Here is a 16,680-nt window from a genome sequence, read left to right on the forward strand (position 1 = left end):
ACGCCACCAACAACCTCACACTCACCGCCAACACACACACACACGGTCTGTTGGAAACTCGCTTAAGTTACCCAGACTACGTGTGTGGGGGCGGCGAGCACGAAGCCTCCGGCAATGCTAGAGCTGCTAACGTAGCACAAATACACACACTGTTGGACACTCACTAAAGTTATGTGGGCAGACAAAGTATCGTTACGCCGGGCAGACACACAGCTGACAACCTGCTAAACTAAACTAAATGTGCGGTGTAGACTTTTACTGGGAAAGTGGCTGCATGTCCGCGACACTACTCGCAGCATCGTAGCTGCTAAGTTAACGCTCCCAGACGGGTGAACTGGGGACTCCCGTCAACCAATATCTGTTGTGCTAGTAAAAAGTAAATAGTTGTAATGGTATGCATATTTATAATATTTTGTTGTTCAACACAGGCCATTTCGGTAGAGACATTAAAATGATGACAATAGAACAGAAATCATTTTATTTTACTTTTGTACTGCACTTTGTAGGCGGACGTTCTAATGGCATCATTATGGTAGTTGCTTTCAGTACAAAATGGCGTAACTGTAGCTCTGCAGCTGGGCGCTAATGTTGCAATGGAACCACCAATTGGCTTTCACTTCTTAACAATATACGTCCTTTGCCTTTACCCACTCTATTTGCTCTAACTTCCGGAGAAACGCAGGAAACACCAAATGATACATCAGGACAGCTGTGAGGAAGGAATTTTCACACTCCTTGAAGTACGTGGCCTAAGAATTAGACTCTGCTCATACTGTGTCTTGCACTGTAAATGGCCGGAATCTGATTAATTTGAGTTTCCCACAGTTGTATCAGGGCGTGGCAGTCAAAGTTGGTTGATATTGTCAGAGTTAAAAGGATCAGAAGTTCATTATGTTTTGGCTTATGAGCAGTAGGGATGGGGGAAAAAAATCGATTCACCTATGTATCGTAATTTTGTAATACATTTTTGAAAACCTGAATTGATATGATTGCTTCATATGAGTCTATGGGGATGTAGAAGGAAGTTACCACTTTTATTGTTGTAATCTGAGAAACATGACTTCATATCTGTTTCAAGAGAAACAAAGCCAAAGCGAGAAAGCAGAAAACGGCGGAGGGTCAGCGTGGATACGACCTGCACCCTCACATTTTAAATCCAGCGTGGTAAACACTACACATCCAGTAACGGATGGAAACACTTTGGGTTTCACACATTGACAGGAAAAGCAGAGCTAGACATCACGGCTAAAGCTGCATGCTAACTCTGTCATGGACAGGAAACGTTATGGTATTGCGGTAACGTGCAGTCAAGTACACAAAAATCACAATACAGGGCTGTACGTTACCTTTTTTTACACAGCACTGGTGCTACAGAGGTTGGAAGTTTTGTAGCACTAGGCACAAAATTGCAGCAGGAATAAGTATCAAGTAAGTCCACTGTCCACACTCAAATTCTGTGTTGGGGGGGCGTGGAGCATACACAAATACAGTTTAAAAAGTAATTTTCCATGACCTTTTAAAGGAATATCACTGAATAAATTGACATTGTTTTAAATATAGGCCTATGTATTTATTTATTATTATCATTTATGAATACAGCATGGATCCAGAAAGTAGGGGTGCTGAGAGGGCTGCAGCACCTCCTAAAACCAGGTATTGTAAAAACTATCAATTGATAAAACAAGTTTAAACTTCATGTTAAAACTATAGTGTTTCCCCTTTCTTACTGGGATACAGGATACATGTGTAGTACACAAGTATTTGTGGTGGGAAATAGGATATCGCGCATGAAAACATTGGTAAAAAAAATACAGTAAAAAACAAAAATAAAACAATAAATCCCATGTACTTCAACATCCACTCCTTTATTACCATTTGCATGCTGTTTTTTATTAGGGAAGTTAAACGGGTAATAATTCCCTCTATATGTTGCACTGTACAGCCCTGCAGTAAACGGTAATATCGAATCGCAATACTTGTAGAATCTCAATACTTAAAAATCGCAATACATATTGAATCGGCACCCAAGCATTGTGATAGTATCGACTCTGGAGATAAGCATATCGTCCCAGCCCTAATGCGCAGTACTGCAAATAAGAAGCAAGTATTATGAAGACATCATTATGTGATGTGACATTTCAGTTTACTTTGGCACAAGTGTTGGTCGCATGGATATTTTTTCTGAAGGAATTAGTTCCGTCTTCAGCTTTAGTCTCCGTTTGCTGTGGTTGTAATTTTCACACATATTCAGAGTTGTTTATCTTTGAGCTGTGTGATCCAGCACTGATCCAGTGTTCAGTCCTGTACTGAAGAGGTGTGGTCCATAGAAATGTGCCGTCATTCAGTTTTGGGAATATGACGTGACTTTTAAGAGAACCATGTAAGTGCTCTGGGAGTTGTTGTTTTTTAAAGCTGTGAATAGTTCAGGATCTACTTGGCGTGCCTTGCCCCAGTTTCTCCAGCAGCAGGAACTTGAATAACCCCACGCAGCTCCGTCATTTGTTTTTTTCATCGATGTAGCCATGTGTGTCTCTCTATCTGGGGTGGAGTTGGCCTGTGCGGTGTGTGTGTGTTTGAGGGATCTGCCGGTCTGCCTCAACTGGTATCTACCCTTGTGGTGTGTGTTCGCCTCTGTGCCTTTAAGAGGAGGGTCTGATATGCATGCGTGTGTGGGTATTTCTCAAGCTCAGGAGGGGAGTGGTGGTGGTGGTCTGGAATGAAACCTACAGCTTTAGAGGGAGTACTGTGACTGAGTGTGGGTGAGGAAGAAGGTGGGGACGGACAGATAGGTGGACAGGCAACCAGGAGGGCTTTTATCAGCACTGAGGGGACAGAGAGTCAAAGAGGGGCGAAACAGTGCCAGTGGGAAGTTAAAAAGAAAGTTTGAAGATAGAGGAAGGTTGCCCTAACTCCGACTCAGTATCAGCAAGGCCATGTCCATGCCCATGTTTGACCCAGGTCAGCGGCTGTCAGAGGAGCAGGACTATGTGCAAGCCTATGAGAACGTCAGAGAAAAGTATAAAGGTAACAACACCCCCCTCTTCTCTTCTGTAGTGGCTTTCACTGTATATAACTCAAATGATGTCGACAATATGTTTGAATGGGAGGTTTGGTGTGAGTGAGTGCATGCTCCAGTATGGTGACTTACTTACCAGCTTTACTTGGTTTCATATTGATGTGCACAGATGCACTTTGGTTCAAGGGGCTCTGTGTGGGATGAAACAGGAAGTATAATATTTCTTTTGTAGAAAATGACATTGACATGTGGTCTGACACCTTTGCACAGAGCTGCTGGAGAAACGTTATAAAGTTCATTGTCAAATCTTTGTTATTATTATATTTGAAGGCCGGTGGAAGTGATTCACAACAGTGTCATTTCAAATTTAACACTATGGGTTCCTCTGTGGTGATTTTTGAGCGTTTAAAGGATGTCTCTCTGAGATGCAGGAGGCTGACCCGTGTCCTTCAGGCTAAGCAATTAAATACCAATAAAACACAAAGGAGTCCTCGTCTTTGTCCTCTTCTCTGACCTGGCAGCCTCCTTTGCATACAGGGGAATCACTGGGCAGTGTGGACTGAGCACACAGGGGTGAGACATTTGGCCCTTGGTTGAATGGCAAAGGTCCAACAGAGCAACATGAGCGATACAGTAAGAACTACCAGCCAACAAGGCGGCACATCAGAAGGACATTCAACTGATTATGTCTGGGTAAACACGGCCTTGACTGGATAGTGTTTTTCATTTCAGAAAGCAGACACAGGAAGCCGGATCAACCTCGAGATGTTCCTGCAGCTCATTTGCTTGCTAGAATCATGAGTCTGAATTTGACCAATGCAAAACCTGGCAGGGAATCGTGAGCTCTGTGCTGCAGGAAGCCACAGGTTGAAACAGATTTTATACACTATTCTACTGGTTTACTTATGTACAAAATGGAGCTGTCAGTCGATTAAAATTGATGATTATCCATAGTTAATCACAATTAATCGCACATTTGTTATCGCTTCAAAATGAACCTTAAAGGGAGATTCGTCAAGTATTTAATACTTTTATCAACATGGGAGTGGGCAAATATGCTGCTTTATGCAAATGTATGTATATATTTATTATTAGAAATTAATTAACGACACAAAACAATGACAAATATTGTCCAGAAACCCTCACAGGTACTGCATTTAGCATAAAAAATATGCCCAAATCATACCATGGTAAACTGCAGCCCAACAGGCAACAACAGCTGTCAGTGTGTCAGTGTGCTGACTTGACTATGACTTGCCCCAAACTGCATGTGACTATCATAAAGTGAGCATGTCTGTAAAGGGGAGACTCGTTGGTACCCATAGAACCCATTTACATTCACATATCTTGAGGTCAGAGGTCAAGAGACCCCTTTGAAAATGGCCATGCCAGTTTTTCATCGCCAAAGTTTGGCGCAAATTTGGAGCGTTATTTAGCCTTTTTCGACAAGCTAGTATCACATGGTTGGTACCAATGTGTTCCTTAGGTTATCTTTTTTTCAGATACCAGTATCTTCACTCTAGCTTTAAAACTGAGCCCGCTACAACCTAAAAACTGCAACTTGCGTTAAATGCATTAAAGACATTAGTGGCGCTAAAACAAATTTGCGTCATCACGTTAACTTTGACAGCTCTAGTACAAAATAGATTAATTTAAAATTTTACAAAAGAAAACTAGACTAGTTAAACTGTTAAAATTCTACTGTTGCAGCCCTGATCAAAATCTGTCATTCAATGTCCAAGTCTACTACTTAACCGATGCTCAAACACTGACCTTCATGACCTTGTAGCACTCAAAGACCAAACTTAAATAAGAGCCTTAAATGATGCACCATTATGGTGTATGCATGTTTGAGTGAGTCTGTGTCTCGTGTTTAAGAAGTTGAAATGAAAAACTGTGTTTGCACATCCAGACATTGTTGCTTTCTAATCCAGACTAAGTTGCTTTTAGCACTAGGGCTGTGGCGGTGAAGGAATTTCCCCTACGGTGACAATAATTGGCTCAACAGCACGATATGCGTTATTATTTTTCCTGTTCTTCATTTATCTTGATTTTAGAGCTATATAGAGTGCTACAGGTGTCCTAAAACCTGGAAATAAGTTAGCATTTTAGCACTTCCGGTTCCCTCGTCTGTTTTTAATGGGTTTTTAGTTAGATACCCGAAATAAGGTGTGTGGTTAACACAAGTTAAAGAGATTTTAACATTTTGTTTTATGATATAAAATACGTCAGTAAATATCCCACTCGTGAATTTTGAAGCCTTTACGTGTCTTTACAAAGGCGGTTGCTAACAAGTGGCTAAATGAGACTACTAAACATCATCACGCCGACTCGTCATCCTTTACAGCCTCGTTGTGTATATTCACACTCGTGACCGTTGTGTAGTTCGTTTATAGCCTAACGTTAGAGTTTTATTTCTGGCGATTGCATTCACGCTTCAAATATCATAAAAGTGGTGTTCATTTGTGAAGATTATCTTATGGAACAAAACGTGTAAGTATCATCATTTTTGTTTGCCACAGAGCTGATTTTCTGCAATAATCCAAAACCCAATGGAACAATCCCATTGGCTTTTTATTGAGGGATTCCTCAATTCCTGGTTGGCCTACAAAAATATGTCATCCCTGGAGCACCCTATAAATAAGCTTCATTGTTAGGCTATTATTAGGTATATTGATGCTTTTTAAATGACAAAGAAAAATAAATACTTGTTAGGGATGTTAATAATTAACCGTTTAACTGTTAACCGAAATTAACCATTTTAACCGATTAAGGCTACCGGTTAAAACGGTTAAAAGAAATACTAATAATTAATTAAAACGCTGAGCGGCTCATTACTTTAAGGAGAAAAGCTGGTCCACCTTAACAGCCCACCTTAAGAGGCGGAGCCTGAGTTGCAGGATACAGGAAGTTGGTACCAGTCTCTCAGCTTTTCCTGGGAAAATGTCTGCATGTCTGCGACGCTACACGCAGCATCGTGGCTGCTAAGTTGACGCTCCTGGACAGGTAAACTGGGGACTCAGTTGTCTGTTGTGCTCATACACTGCAGCTGGCGCACCGCAGCATGCGAGGCACAAATCTAGTTGGTAAACAGTTAAGAATCAGTTAACAAGGGTCGGTTATTGATTAAGAAACTTGAAGAATACTGAAAGGCAATGAGGCGCAGCGTTTTTTTTCCAGCTGAGACGCTTCGGTTGTGTCTGGTTGCTATAATACCGAATTAGGGATGTCACGATACCAGAAATCTAGTAGTCGATACCAATACCAGTGAATTTCCACGATTCTCGAAACCCAATTCGATACTGCGGTAAAAAACAACAACAACTTGCCTGTATGGGTCACTCTCAGGCTCAATGTGCAAGTAAAGGCAGATGAATTACAGCAACATCTGGAGGTGTTTTGGCCTAGGACACAGGCTGACAGGACCAGCTGTGCTCTCTTATTGCACTTGTCATCCATATACAGTAGGACATAAGTGAATAAGCAGCTCTCTTTCTGTGGAACCCCGAGTAGTTTGTACTGTGTGCAGGCCTTATAGTGTCTCTGTGTGTAACTATCAAAGCAAGGCATTGTTGCTGAGAGGCAGCATGGATGTTCAGCTAAATCTCTGGTTAAAAATAGGTTAGAAATATAAGCAGAAATTATAACTGTGGGCACAAATTCCACCCACTTACAACAGACTATCAATAAGGACAACTGGGCCTATGCTTGGTCTCTATGTTGGGAACAGTATCATTCCATCCAGTCACAACAGTCTAGTCATTTTCTTCCCATGTGGTTGCCTACTGTGCATGTCTCTGTGGGCAGCGTTCCTGCTGTGTAGTTCTGGCACCAGTCTGGTGCCCCACGCCCCTGTCATGGCCTATAGTCCCTCTGCCAAGATCTCACTTCCTGTTGCTCTTTCTCATTGTTGGTTTTTGACTTGGTGCTATTTGTTCTAGATAATTGTACATCCAGAGCAAATGGAAAATTCTGGACACTATATCTGGGTGAAAAAGGGAGGTAGAGTTTAAAGAGAGTGAAAGTTGCTTCATCAACTGTTCATTGTGGTGTGGAGCTGATCTGGTTTTTGAACTAAAAGTGTGTTTATTGTTTAGAAGTTTGTCATGAGATGTCAGCCTTTTCTCCCTAGCCATTGCTCGAGTCTGTGTAGACGTCTGTGTGGGTGAACTGAAGAACTCAAGTACTTAATGCTTTATTCATGTCATCGGAAGAAGCAGAGAACCGTTTTTTTAATTAGTTGAAAGACACACTTCCAAATGGAGTTTCATTCATGAGTTTAAAATCAGGGATTAATAACCTGCAGCTGATATTCCTCATTTATTGTAAGCAGTAGGGCTGGGAAGATACACCTATCTCCCGATTCGATACTATCATAATACTTGGGTGCCGATTCAATATGTATTGCGATCCTACAAGTATTGCGGTTCGATATTATGATTTATTAGGATTTTTGTTCACTTTTTAAACTCTAGATCAGGGGAAAAGTTGAATTATACACTTTTAGGGACTTTTAATTTGGAAAATATCTAAATTAATATATTAAAATATTTCATGTCCTGATGTCAAATACACCAGTCGTCAAGCATTAATTATGAAATTTTTCCAGCAACCGTAAAAATCAAAGAATAAAGACATATCCCTCACAAATTAAATGTATTTTCTTTGTAAATCAAAAGGGACATGTAATGTTTTATACTTCTGATGGATATAATCCAATCAATCTTATTTCCATATATATATTTTGTGTATACAGTTCCCTTTGTTAACACCTTATTTTGAAAACCGGACGTAGTCCCACGTGTATACTTTCGCTAACTTCTCCAAGTCCGTCTCTAGCTCTCCCATCAGCTCCTTCCTCTTTATACATCCATGGTCAGCTCCATCGGGGCCGTTTGAATGCATTTAACATAAATGTCAGTGTATGGGTGCTCTACAGTCGTAGCGTCGGCTGATTTGACCATGGAGATGCGAGTGACGGCCGGCTTGACCGCACGTTACCGCAATACGATAACATTTCCTGTCCATGACAGAGATGGAATGCGGCTTTAGCCGTGATGGCTAGCCCTGCTTTTCCTGCAATGTGTATGTGCTCCATACTGTATGTGTAGTGTTTACCACTTTGGATTTAAAATGTGAGGGTGCAGGTCATATCCACGCAGACCCTCTACTTCCTTGTTTCGGTTTGCTGCGGCTTTGTTTTGGTTTTGGTTTTTGAAAAATATGGAACGGATTTAAAGTCTCGTTACTCAGGCTACAACAATAAAAGCGGTAATTTCCTTCTACCTCCACATAGATTCAAATGAAGCAAATATTCTGGCATTAAAAATTTTTATTTCAAAATCTTAAGAAACAAACATACAAAAAATCGCGATACACAGGTGAATCGATTGTTTTCCCACCCCTAGTAAGCAGATGTAATTATTAGTATTACTGGATAATTTAAATTCTTATTACCTTGCTCTGCTGAGTGATGGATTCTCTTCTATTTTTACCACTGGTGTTGATGCCGGTTCAAAATTCATAACACTGGTGAGAGATATCAGATCCTAAAAAAAAGTATGCCTCATGAACAACTTGTATTTACCACTGGGAGGTTGAATGTGAATATTTTTCCTAAATGAAATGGCTTAATCTCCCATTAATCAAGTTGTTGTTCTTGTCTCGTGAGGCCCGTTTGTTTAAGTTATTGCAACAGGTGAAATTCCCTTGTGAATGATAAAGTGTGCTTGAGTGGACCTCTGTGTTATAATAGTAACTGAACAGATCTATTAATGTAAAACACGCAGCTCTGCTTTAAATACTCACCACAAATACATCCCACGCGTTTACTCTGTCAGTCCTCAAGTTATTCTGGTTGAAAGACCAACTAAAACGACTTCTGACATTTAGCTCAGAGAGATGTTGCTTTGGAAGGTTGCAATAACTGGTCTTTCCTTCTACAAATGTTATTAGTCTTGCAACACCAAAACACATTTTTGTGCAATCAATGTCTTTTGAATACAAGTCACATTTTATTCATGTTGGAATGTTGGTACTGACTCCCTCAAATACAGTTTAACTACCTACACTTAATGACTCCACTGACCTCGCCTCAGACTAAGGTGTTCTCTTAGCCTCAAGGACGCATTCCTTTGAGGTTACTTGGTGGTTCTGCTGCCAAACATCCAAGAATTGTTATTCAAAATAAAACAGACTTTTCCCTCAAACTTTTTGTTTTTCCGATGAATAAAGTTCTACATTTTAAACTAAAACGAAAAGAAAACTAGGTGACTAAAGCTCTTTTACAATAAGCTGAAATGGGTATAAAAATGAGACAACAGCGCAGTTGAGGGAATTTATTTAAAGCAGAGGTCACTCTGCAGCACGTTCTCAGCTTATGGAGGAGGGAACCTGCCAAAATAAAAAAAATAAATGAATGAATAAATAAATGTAAATAAAAAATGTCATTAAATGTAGCAAATATAATCTTCAAAAAATAAATGTAGCCATTGATTAATTAATTTCTGTTTTAGTTTGCGCCTTTATTTATTTATCTTTGTATTAATTCCCTTATTTATTTATTTATTATGAATTTATTATTTATTTATTTTTGCATTTATTCAATATACATTTTTTTTAAATTGATTTATTTATGCACGATTTTCCCTTTGCATTTCACCCTTTATTTATTTCCCCAAACTTATTTATTGCTGTATTCTTTTCTTTATACATTTCTTTACACATTTCTTTTTAAAAAAATTTTTTATGCATTTATGCAATCTAACATCGCACTGTGGCTGCTGCTGACTTTCCATTACTGCCTGACATATTTCAAACCGATCCGCTGTCAAAATTGACCAAAATGACCGTTATCTTGTTTTGGGGAAGCATTTTTGATGAACAATAGCGGTTAGTGTCAAGCTCCCTGACAAACACATTGCATTTCCTGTGGATACTTATAATAAAAGTCAACTTGTGTTTCGCCAGTTAAATGCTTTTAATGTGAAGCTGCAGCAGTCCAAAATGTTTGGTTTGCATTAGCAGCAAATTAATATAGCATTATTCCGGGAGTAGTAATACTGCAAATATATAAATATTGCAATACTTTCATCAGTGGGCCATAGGCTCAATCACCATTTTGTTACCTCATTCAGTGATAGATAGTGACTTAACAGACATTTATATAAGTTCAAATCTTCAAATTTGCCACTTTAGATATAAAACAATTTTACGTTTTATTTTTCCCGTTGCTCATTTGAGTTTACAGGTAATCTGCGACAGGTTACAAAAGACAATGACAATAGTCTTTGTCTTTGCTGATCTCATCTTTGTGTTTGCTCTGTAAAGTGTGTGTAATTAAATCCAGCCCATTTTAAATGCACTCAGTGTCCCTCTCCTCCTTCTCAAACACTCTTAGATAAGCCAACGCACTGGGAAAACCTGCAGATACAACACACCCTGTTTCTGCATTTAGACTCTGCAGTATGTTTGTGTGTGTGTGTGTGTGTGTGTCTGTGTGTGTCTGTGTGTGTCTGTGTAAATACCAACAGGGTTCACTTCTAAAAGGTCTGCGACAAGTTAGTCTTGTGAATCACTGTTGAGCCGGAGCGTCCACAGAGAAGCCCCCCTCCTCACTTCACTTCCAGTACTTGCCTCAGATCGCTTTCATGCAACCTGATCTCATATTCAAAAATAGCAATAGTCCTCAAGTTATGCACGCATGTTGTGCACATAGAAAATTCCCTCATACGCACAGATGCATAATCAAAACACTGAACTTTAGCCAATAAGTACAATAATATTTTAACAATGTAAAAGTTCACATTTTAGTTTAAAAACATCCACATTAAGGCTGGAGGAAGTTTTGGGATTTGGTTGCACCATTTGAGGCTGTAACAAAATCAGCGTGCAGGGAGTTTTTCTTTTTTTTTTTTTTAATGTCCAATAGTAATGAAGATATTACAGCCTTGGGACTAGGGATGGGGATTGTTCATTTTTATTGATTTTGTGAGACTGCTTAACGATCAGAGTCTTTATCGATACCACTATCGATACTTTTCTATTATTTGGTGGAAAGACGGGACGACAATAAATTCTTAACGGTTTTGCTTTTATTGCTTAACAGTGACTTTGTTACTTTAAACATAAATAAAACATCAAAAGTGATTTCTTTATTTAAAACATTGTTTTTTATTTTAAAAAGTAATTTTATTGGTTTGTTATTTATAATTTGCATGTTTTTTTGATTTTGATGTTAACAATGCAGCCAATTTAAATTTTTAAAAAAATGTAAAAAGTTGCATTTTGTCAAAAAACAAGATTTTGCATAGGGCCCCCAAAAAGCTAGAACCGGCCCTGCTAGCTGGTGGTACTAAAGTTGGAGGAGCTGCTGGACAAGATGCTCCTGTCATGGGGAGAGACTCAGCATGTTGCCACAGACAAAATGTGATGGAGAGATCTCATTGCAGCCTTATTACCCGTAAGGGATGAAGAGAGGAGTAAGTAGGTTAACATTAGTAACATGATTTGAGCTTTTGTGGAGTTTTGACTCCTCATAGTTAAAGGAATGTTTTCGTCAGCTCTTACTTACTTACTTAGTCCTTGTTGCGCCTAGTGGCACATAGGGCAAGGACTAAGGATTTCCACTCATCTCTGTTGTTTGCTTTCTTCTCAATGCTGTTCCAGCTGTATCCTCTCATCTTCATTTCTCCTTCGATGGTTCGCCTCCAGGTTGTTTTGGGCCTCCCTCGTTTGCGTTTTCCCTCCGGTGTCCAACGCAATGCCACTTTCGTCATGTCATCAGATGGTTTCCTTAATACATGTCCAAGCCATCTCCATCTTCTTCTTATCAATATTGTTTCCATGTCCAAGCACCCTGTCGTTTGGTGTAGTTCATGGTTTGTGATCTTTCTAGGCCAGAATATCCTCATGATCTTTCTAAAGGCGGGTATTGTGAAAACTGGAAAGCTTGCCTGTGTCTCTTTAAGTCATTCTCCAGCACTCAGCACCATATAGAAGTACAGATAGTACACAGCTGTTGTATAACTTTAACTTGGTGTTTCTAGTTATGTGTGTTGATTTCCAGATGTTTCCAAGTCTTAGAAATGCTGTCCTTGCTTTTCCTAATCTGGCCATAATGTCTTGGTCAGCTCCACCATCTGATGTTACCCGACTTCCGAGGTATGTGAAAGATGACGTACATGTCAGTTGTTTTCCATTTAGCTTTATGACAGGTGGTTCTTTCATGTTGAGGGGCATGACTTCTGTTTTCTTGATGTTGATCTTAAGTCCCAGCATGCTTGCATTCTTCTGTAGTCTAGATGTTTTGTCTTGCATGTGACTTGGTAGATGTGATAGGAGAGCAAGGTCGTCAGCATAGTGTAAGTCCTCTAAGTTGGAAAAGAGGGTCCATCTGATGCCAGTGTTTGAGTTGTTTAGGGTTTTTCGCATTACCCAGTCCACAACTACAATGAACAACAGGGACGACATCACACACCCCTGTCACACTCCTGATTTAACAAGGAAGCTGGTGTCATTTGTGCATCCTACTATGCATCTAAAGTCAGTGTAGAACACTTTCACAAGTGATACTATCTTTGCTGGTATTCCATAATGTCGGAGAATTTTCCAAAGACTGTCCCTGTGGAGGCTATTAAATGCCTTCTCGAAATCAATGAAGTTGATGATGAGTTGTCTGCCACTCTGTACATTGCTCGATGATATTTCTTAATACAAAAATATGGTCATTGCAGCTTTTTCCTTTCCTAAATCCTGCCTGTTCTTTCCTCAGTATGTTGTCCACTGCTGTTTTCATTCTGTTCATCAATATTTTGCAGAATATTTTGCTTGGGATGGAAAGTAACGTAATTCCCCTCCAGTTGTTACAATTGGTTAGGTCTCCTTTCTTGGGTAGCTTGATGATGGTTCCTTCTTGCCAAGTATTTGGGATGGTGTCATTTTGCCATATCTTCTCAAACAATGGATGTAGAATGTTAGCCGCAAGGGTTGGGTCGGTTTTAAATAGTTCTGTTGATAATTGGTCATTTCCTGGAGCTTTGTTGTTCTTTAAGCTTTTGATGCATAATTCGATTTCAACTCTTGAGGGTGCCTCGGTGCTGATTTCTAGATCTTCGTCGGCTTCGGATATATCTGCTGTTGTTTCTGGCTCTGCTCTGTTGAGTACCTCTTTCAAGTGTTCCGTCCATCTAAGTTGTTGTTCCTTTTCTGATGTTAACATTGCACCGGCTTTGTCTCTCACTGGCATACTCCTGTTGTTTTTCTTTCCACACAGTTTCTTCGTTATTTGGTAGACCTGCCCCATCTTCTGTTCTGTAACTGCCTTCTCAGCCTCTCTAGCTAATCCATCTGTAAACTCTCGTCTATCCTTTCTTAAGGCTTTTTTGACTTCTCTGTTACATGCAGAATATTGTTCTCGGAGTCTTTTTTTCACTCTCTCTGAATGTGTCTGGCATATTTTCTTTTTCAGGTCTTTTCTGTTGTCTATCAATTTCCAAGTTCCAGGTGTTATCCATTCTTTGTGCACCTGTCGTTTGTAACCCAAGACTCTCGCTTGTCTTTCTGTACACATCTTGCACTTGTTGCCACTGATCATTTACTGTTTCTATATTGTCATCCTCTCTATTTAAACTATCTAAAGCTTGAAATCTGTTTCTTAGTTCCAACTTGAAGTCCTGTTTTCCCTTTGCATCCTGTAATTTTCCAACGTCAAATCTTCTTTTACTGCTGGGTGGTGACACAGATTTCATCAATTTAAGCCTGAAGTTAGCAGTAACAAGATGATGGTCACTTCCTACATCAGCTCCTCGTCTCACTCTTACATCTTGCAAAGACCTTCTCCATTTGCCATTGATCATTAGATGATCAATTTGGTTCTTGTCTCTTCCTCCAGGTGACACCCATGTCAGTTTGTGGATATCTTTGTGTGGGAATAAAGTTCCACCTATCACAAGGTTATTTCTTTCCAAACCCTGTCCATCTACACTCACTGATGCCAAGGATGTGGAGCTTGTAGTTCTTCATTTCCCTCAACATCTGTGCTTGCTTTCCGGTCTCATACATTGTACGAACATTCCAACAGCCTACTTTCATCAATGATCTTGTGCCCAGAATACTCTTCCTGTTGTCAGCTTTCATTTGACTTTCACTGACGACATTCATGCTAGCAAAACTCTGCTGGTACTCTGAGGTTCCAAGAGGAGTAAAAATATTATTAGTCCCTGTTTCTGTAATCAGATTATTTTTTATAAGAAGAGGAGATCACCCTCTTGCTCAACCTCCATCCTGGTGGACCGGGGTAATTTATTTGTGGTTTCCTTCCAATAGATGGGTTGCCTGCCACAGCTAACGAGCCCGTTCTGCCCGTGATTTTGATTTCAGAGTGAAACGTCTCTTAGATGAGTTGCCTTACTAGGCTACGACTCTCATCTTGCAGACTATTTGACCCATAGCTGGGGTAAGGTTGGGTATCTTTTCGTCTGGCCACTACCCATCCGCCTGTCCGCCAAGGTTGCACCTACCTGGAGTTCAATTCTCCAGACGGCATAGCCTTCAGGGTCATTGTGGCACGCAAACCTTCCTACCACGATAAGGTGTATATACCCACAGGAAGCTCACTCAGTGTAAATGCAAACGTCAGATGCTGACTGGTTAGCGAGCGTAGGCCGGCGGTAGGCCTCTGACTGAAGCCGTTATATCGCGACCAGACCAGAATCCATTCACAAAAACAGTAATTGGAGTTGCTGGTCTACAGCTGGATCGATCGGTTGGTTGTGTTATTGTATGACTTTCGAATTTAAACTAATGTGGCATCCACAACAGGACATTGCTTAGTGTCCGTATTGGTACTCCTGTCTGCTTCACCAAACTTGGAGCGACCACCATCTAAGTTACAGTATGTAACTGACACAATACAATAATATACACTGACTTCAAGGCTGTATATATACTGTACATACTGTAGCAGCGTCATAATGCAGAAACCTTCATCAGGTCATGTAGGAAAATGTTTTTAGAAGGGCTTGAAGGGAAAATAACATTTTGACACTAAAACATACTGTATGTACTTTGACCAAAATTCAAATGTTCGGATTTGAATACATAAGGAACACCACTGGGAAGCTACAGAGTGATATAAAGACCTCAAAAATAATGGACCCGCCCTTTAAAAGCCGAAGTGTTAATACAACAACTTTCCGTCACCATGCCAACCATTTATTGGAGTCTTGTCATCACTGTAAGGTCGCCAGGTAACAAATTGTCATTCTTATTGTTCGGCGTTTTTTCACAAAAATGTTGAACTATTCCGTCAAATAATATAGAATATTTACAATGAAGAATCTGCTCTGTGAAAGTTTTATCAACAAGCTTGTTACCTTTCTATACTGTAAAAAAGTTTGATGGATTGGTGTAATTTTGTGTCTTCACTGCAGTCACTTACTATTTGTTTAAAATTAGTGTATGTGTCTGCACGTGTCCAGTTAATCTCAGTAATCAGTTTGTTTGTGCAGTCTGGTTCACTGTGTGAACTCCTCCTGACTCCTAATTTGAATTTAAAGGCCTCCTACGTCTGCTGTTGGCTTGTTGTGAGCTGTCAATCATCTGCTGACGTAATCGATTTAGTATCAACATGCACAACAGGAAACGGCAATGATGACAGATTAATCCACAGATCATGGCAGTTTAAAACCAATCAGACAAATAAGTCCGACTGTTGCTGTTGGACGTATTTGTGGAAATTGTAGGCATGGGATTCTTTCTTTCATCCATCAATTCTTCAGTCCCTCTGCCCTGCAGTTGGAAGGCAGGCTGTGTGTATGGTTGGTCCAGAGGAAAGTTTCTGTCATGGAATATGATTTAGTCTGCATGCACGAACCATGACCTGAACTGAGTTGTTTTAGAGAGAAAGCTTGTTGCCTGAGGGTGTCTCTGTGTCTTCTTCTGACTGCCAAGATTATCATCTCTGTTGGAGGAAAACCTTCAGATAATGACGAAGAAAAACAGCATGTTTTAGCTTGACCACAATGTATCTTTAAGTCATGTCTGGGGGAGTTTGTAGAGTTTCTCAGATACAGATAAGCAGGCAATTCTTTGAATGAAAACATGAAAATGACTCAAATGTATAGGTCACTTATGTATTGTTTTAGGGCAGTGTCCGAAATTAACTTTTTGACTCACCGGTAGATGAAAAAATCCACCGGCCAAGGATATTTTTTACCAGCCAAAATAATAAATTGCCTTTTTGTGTCACATATACATTTGTGAGTAAGTAAGTATATTCTTAGAGAAGAGGCCAGAGCAAAATTTGAAGCAAAATAATTTCAATCAATTCAAGCCTGAATACTAGGCTGGCGCTGTATCTATTTTTTCATACTTTCTTGACATTTCACATATAGGCTACTAAAACAATAAATCCAGGTACTTCAATATACACTCCTTTATTACCATAGCATACTGTTTTTTGTTAGGAAGTTAAACAGGTCATAATTCCCTCTCTATTATCTATTTTATATTGCTGTGAAAACATCTCCTTCAAACAACTAGATTTATATATGTAATTTTTTCACAAAAAAAATTTTTTTTTACAAGATTACATTTGAACACACCATGATAACATTAGAATTTACCTTCGCCCAATACTAGTTTTTACTGAATAGAGCCTGAAC

At 39.7% G+C, this 16,680-nt stretch overlaps 1 protein-coding gene across 4 annotated transcripts in view; it reads left to right on the forward strand.

The window, feature by feature from the left end:
- Positions 1-16,680, forward strand: part of pleca (plectin a) — a 165,368-nt gene that overhangs the window by 32,020 nt on the left and 116,668 nt on the right. The window contains exon 1 of one of the 4 annotated variants that reach the window (XM_074614393.1): positions 2,735-3,024. The exons of the other annotated variants lie outside the window; for them this stretch is intronic. Coding sequence (XP_074470494.1) covers positions 2,934-3,024 — 91 coding nt within the window. The 5' untranslated portion in view covers positions 2,735-2,933. Of the gene's footprint in view, positions 1-2,734; positions 3,025-16,680 lie in introns of those variants that run through there. 4 annotated transcript variants of the gene reach the window in all.

Source organism: Sebastes fasciatus, chromosome 17 (assembly GCF_043250625.1).
Source record: "Sebastes fasciatus isolate fSebFas1 chromosome 17, fSebFas1.pri, whole genome shotgun sequence".
In the NCBI taxonomy this organism is placed as follows: Eukaryota; Metazoa; Chordata; class Actinopteri; order Perciformes; family Sebastidae; genus Sebastes; species Sebastes fasciatus.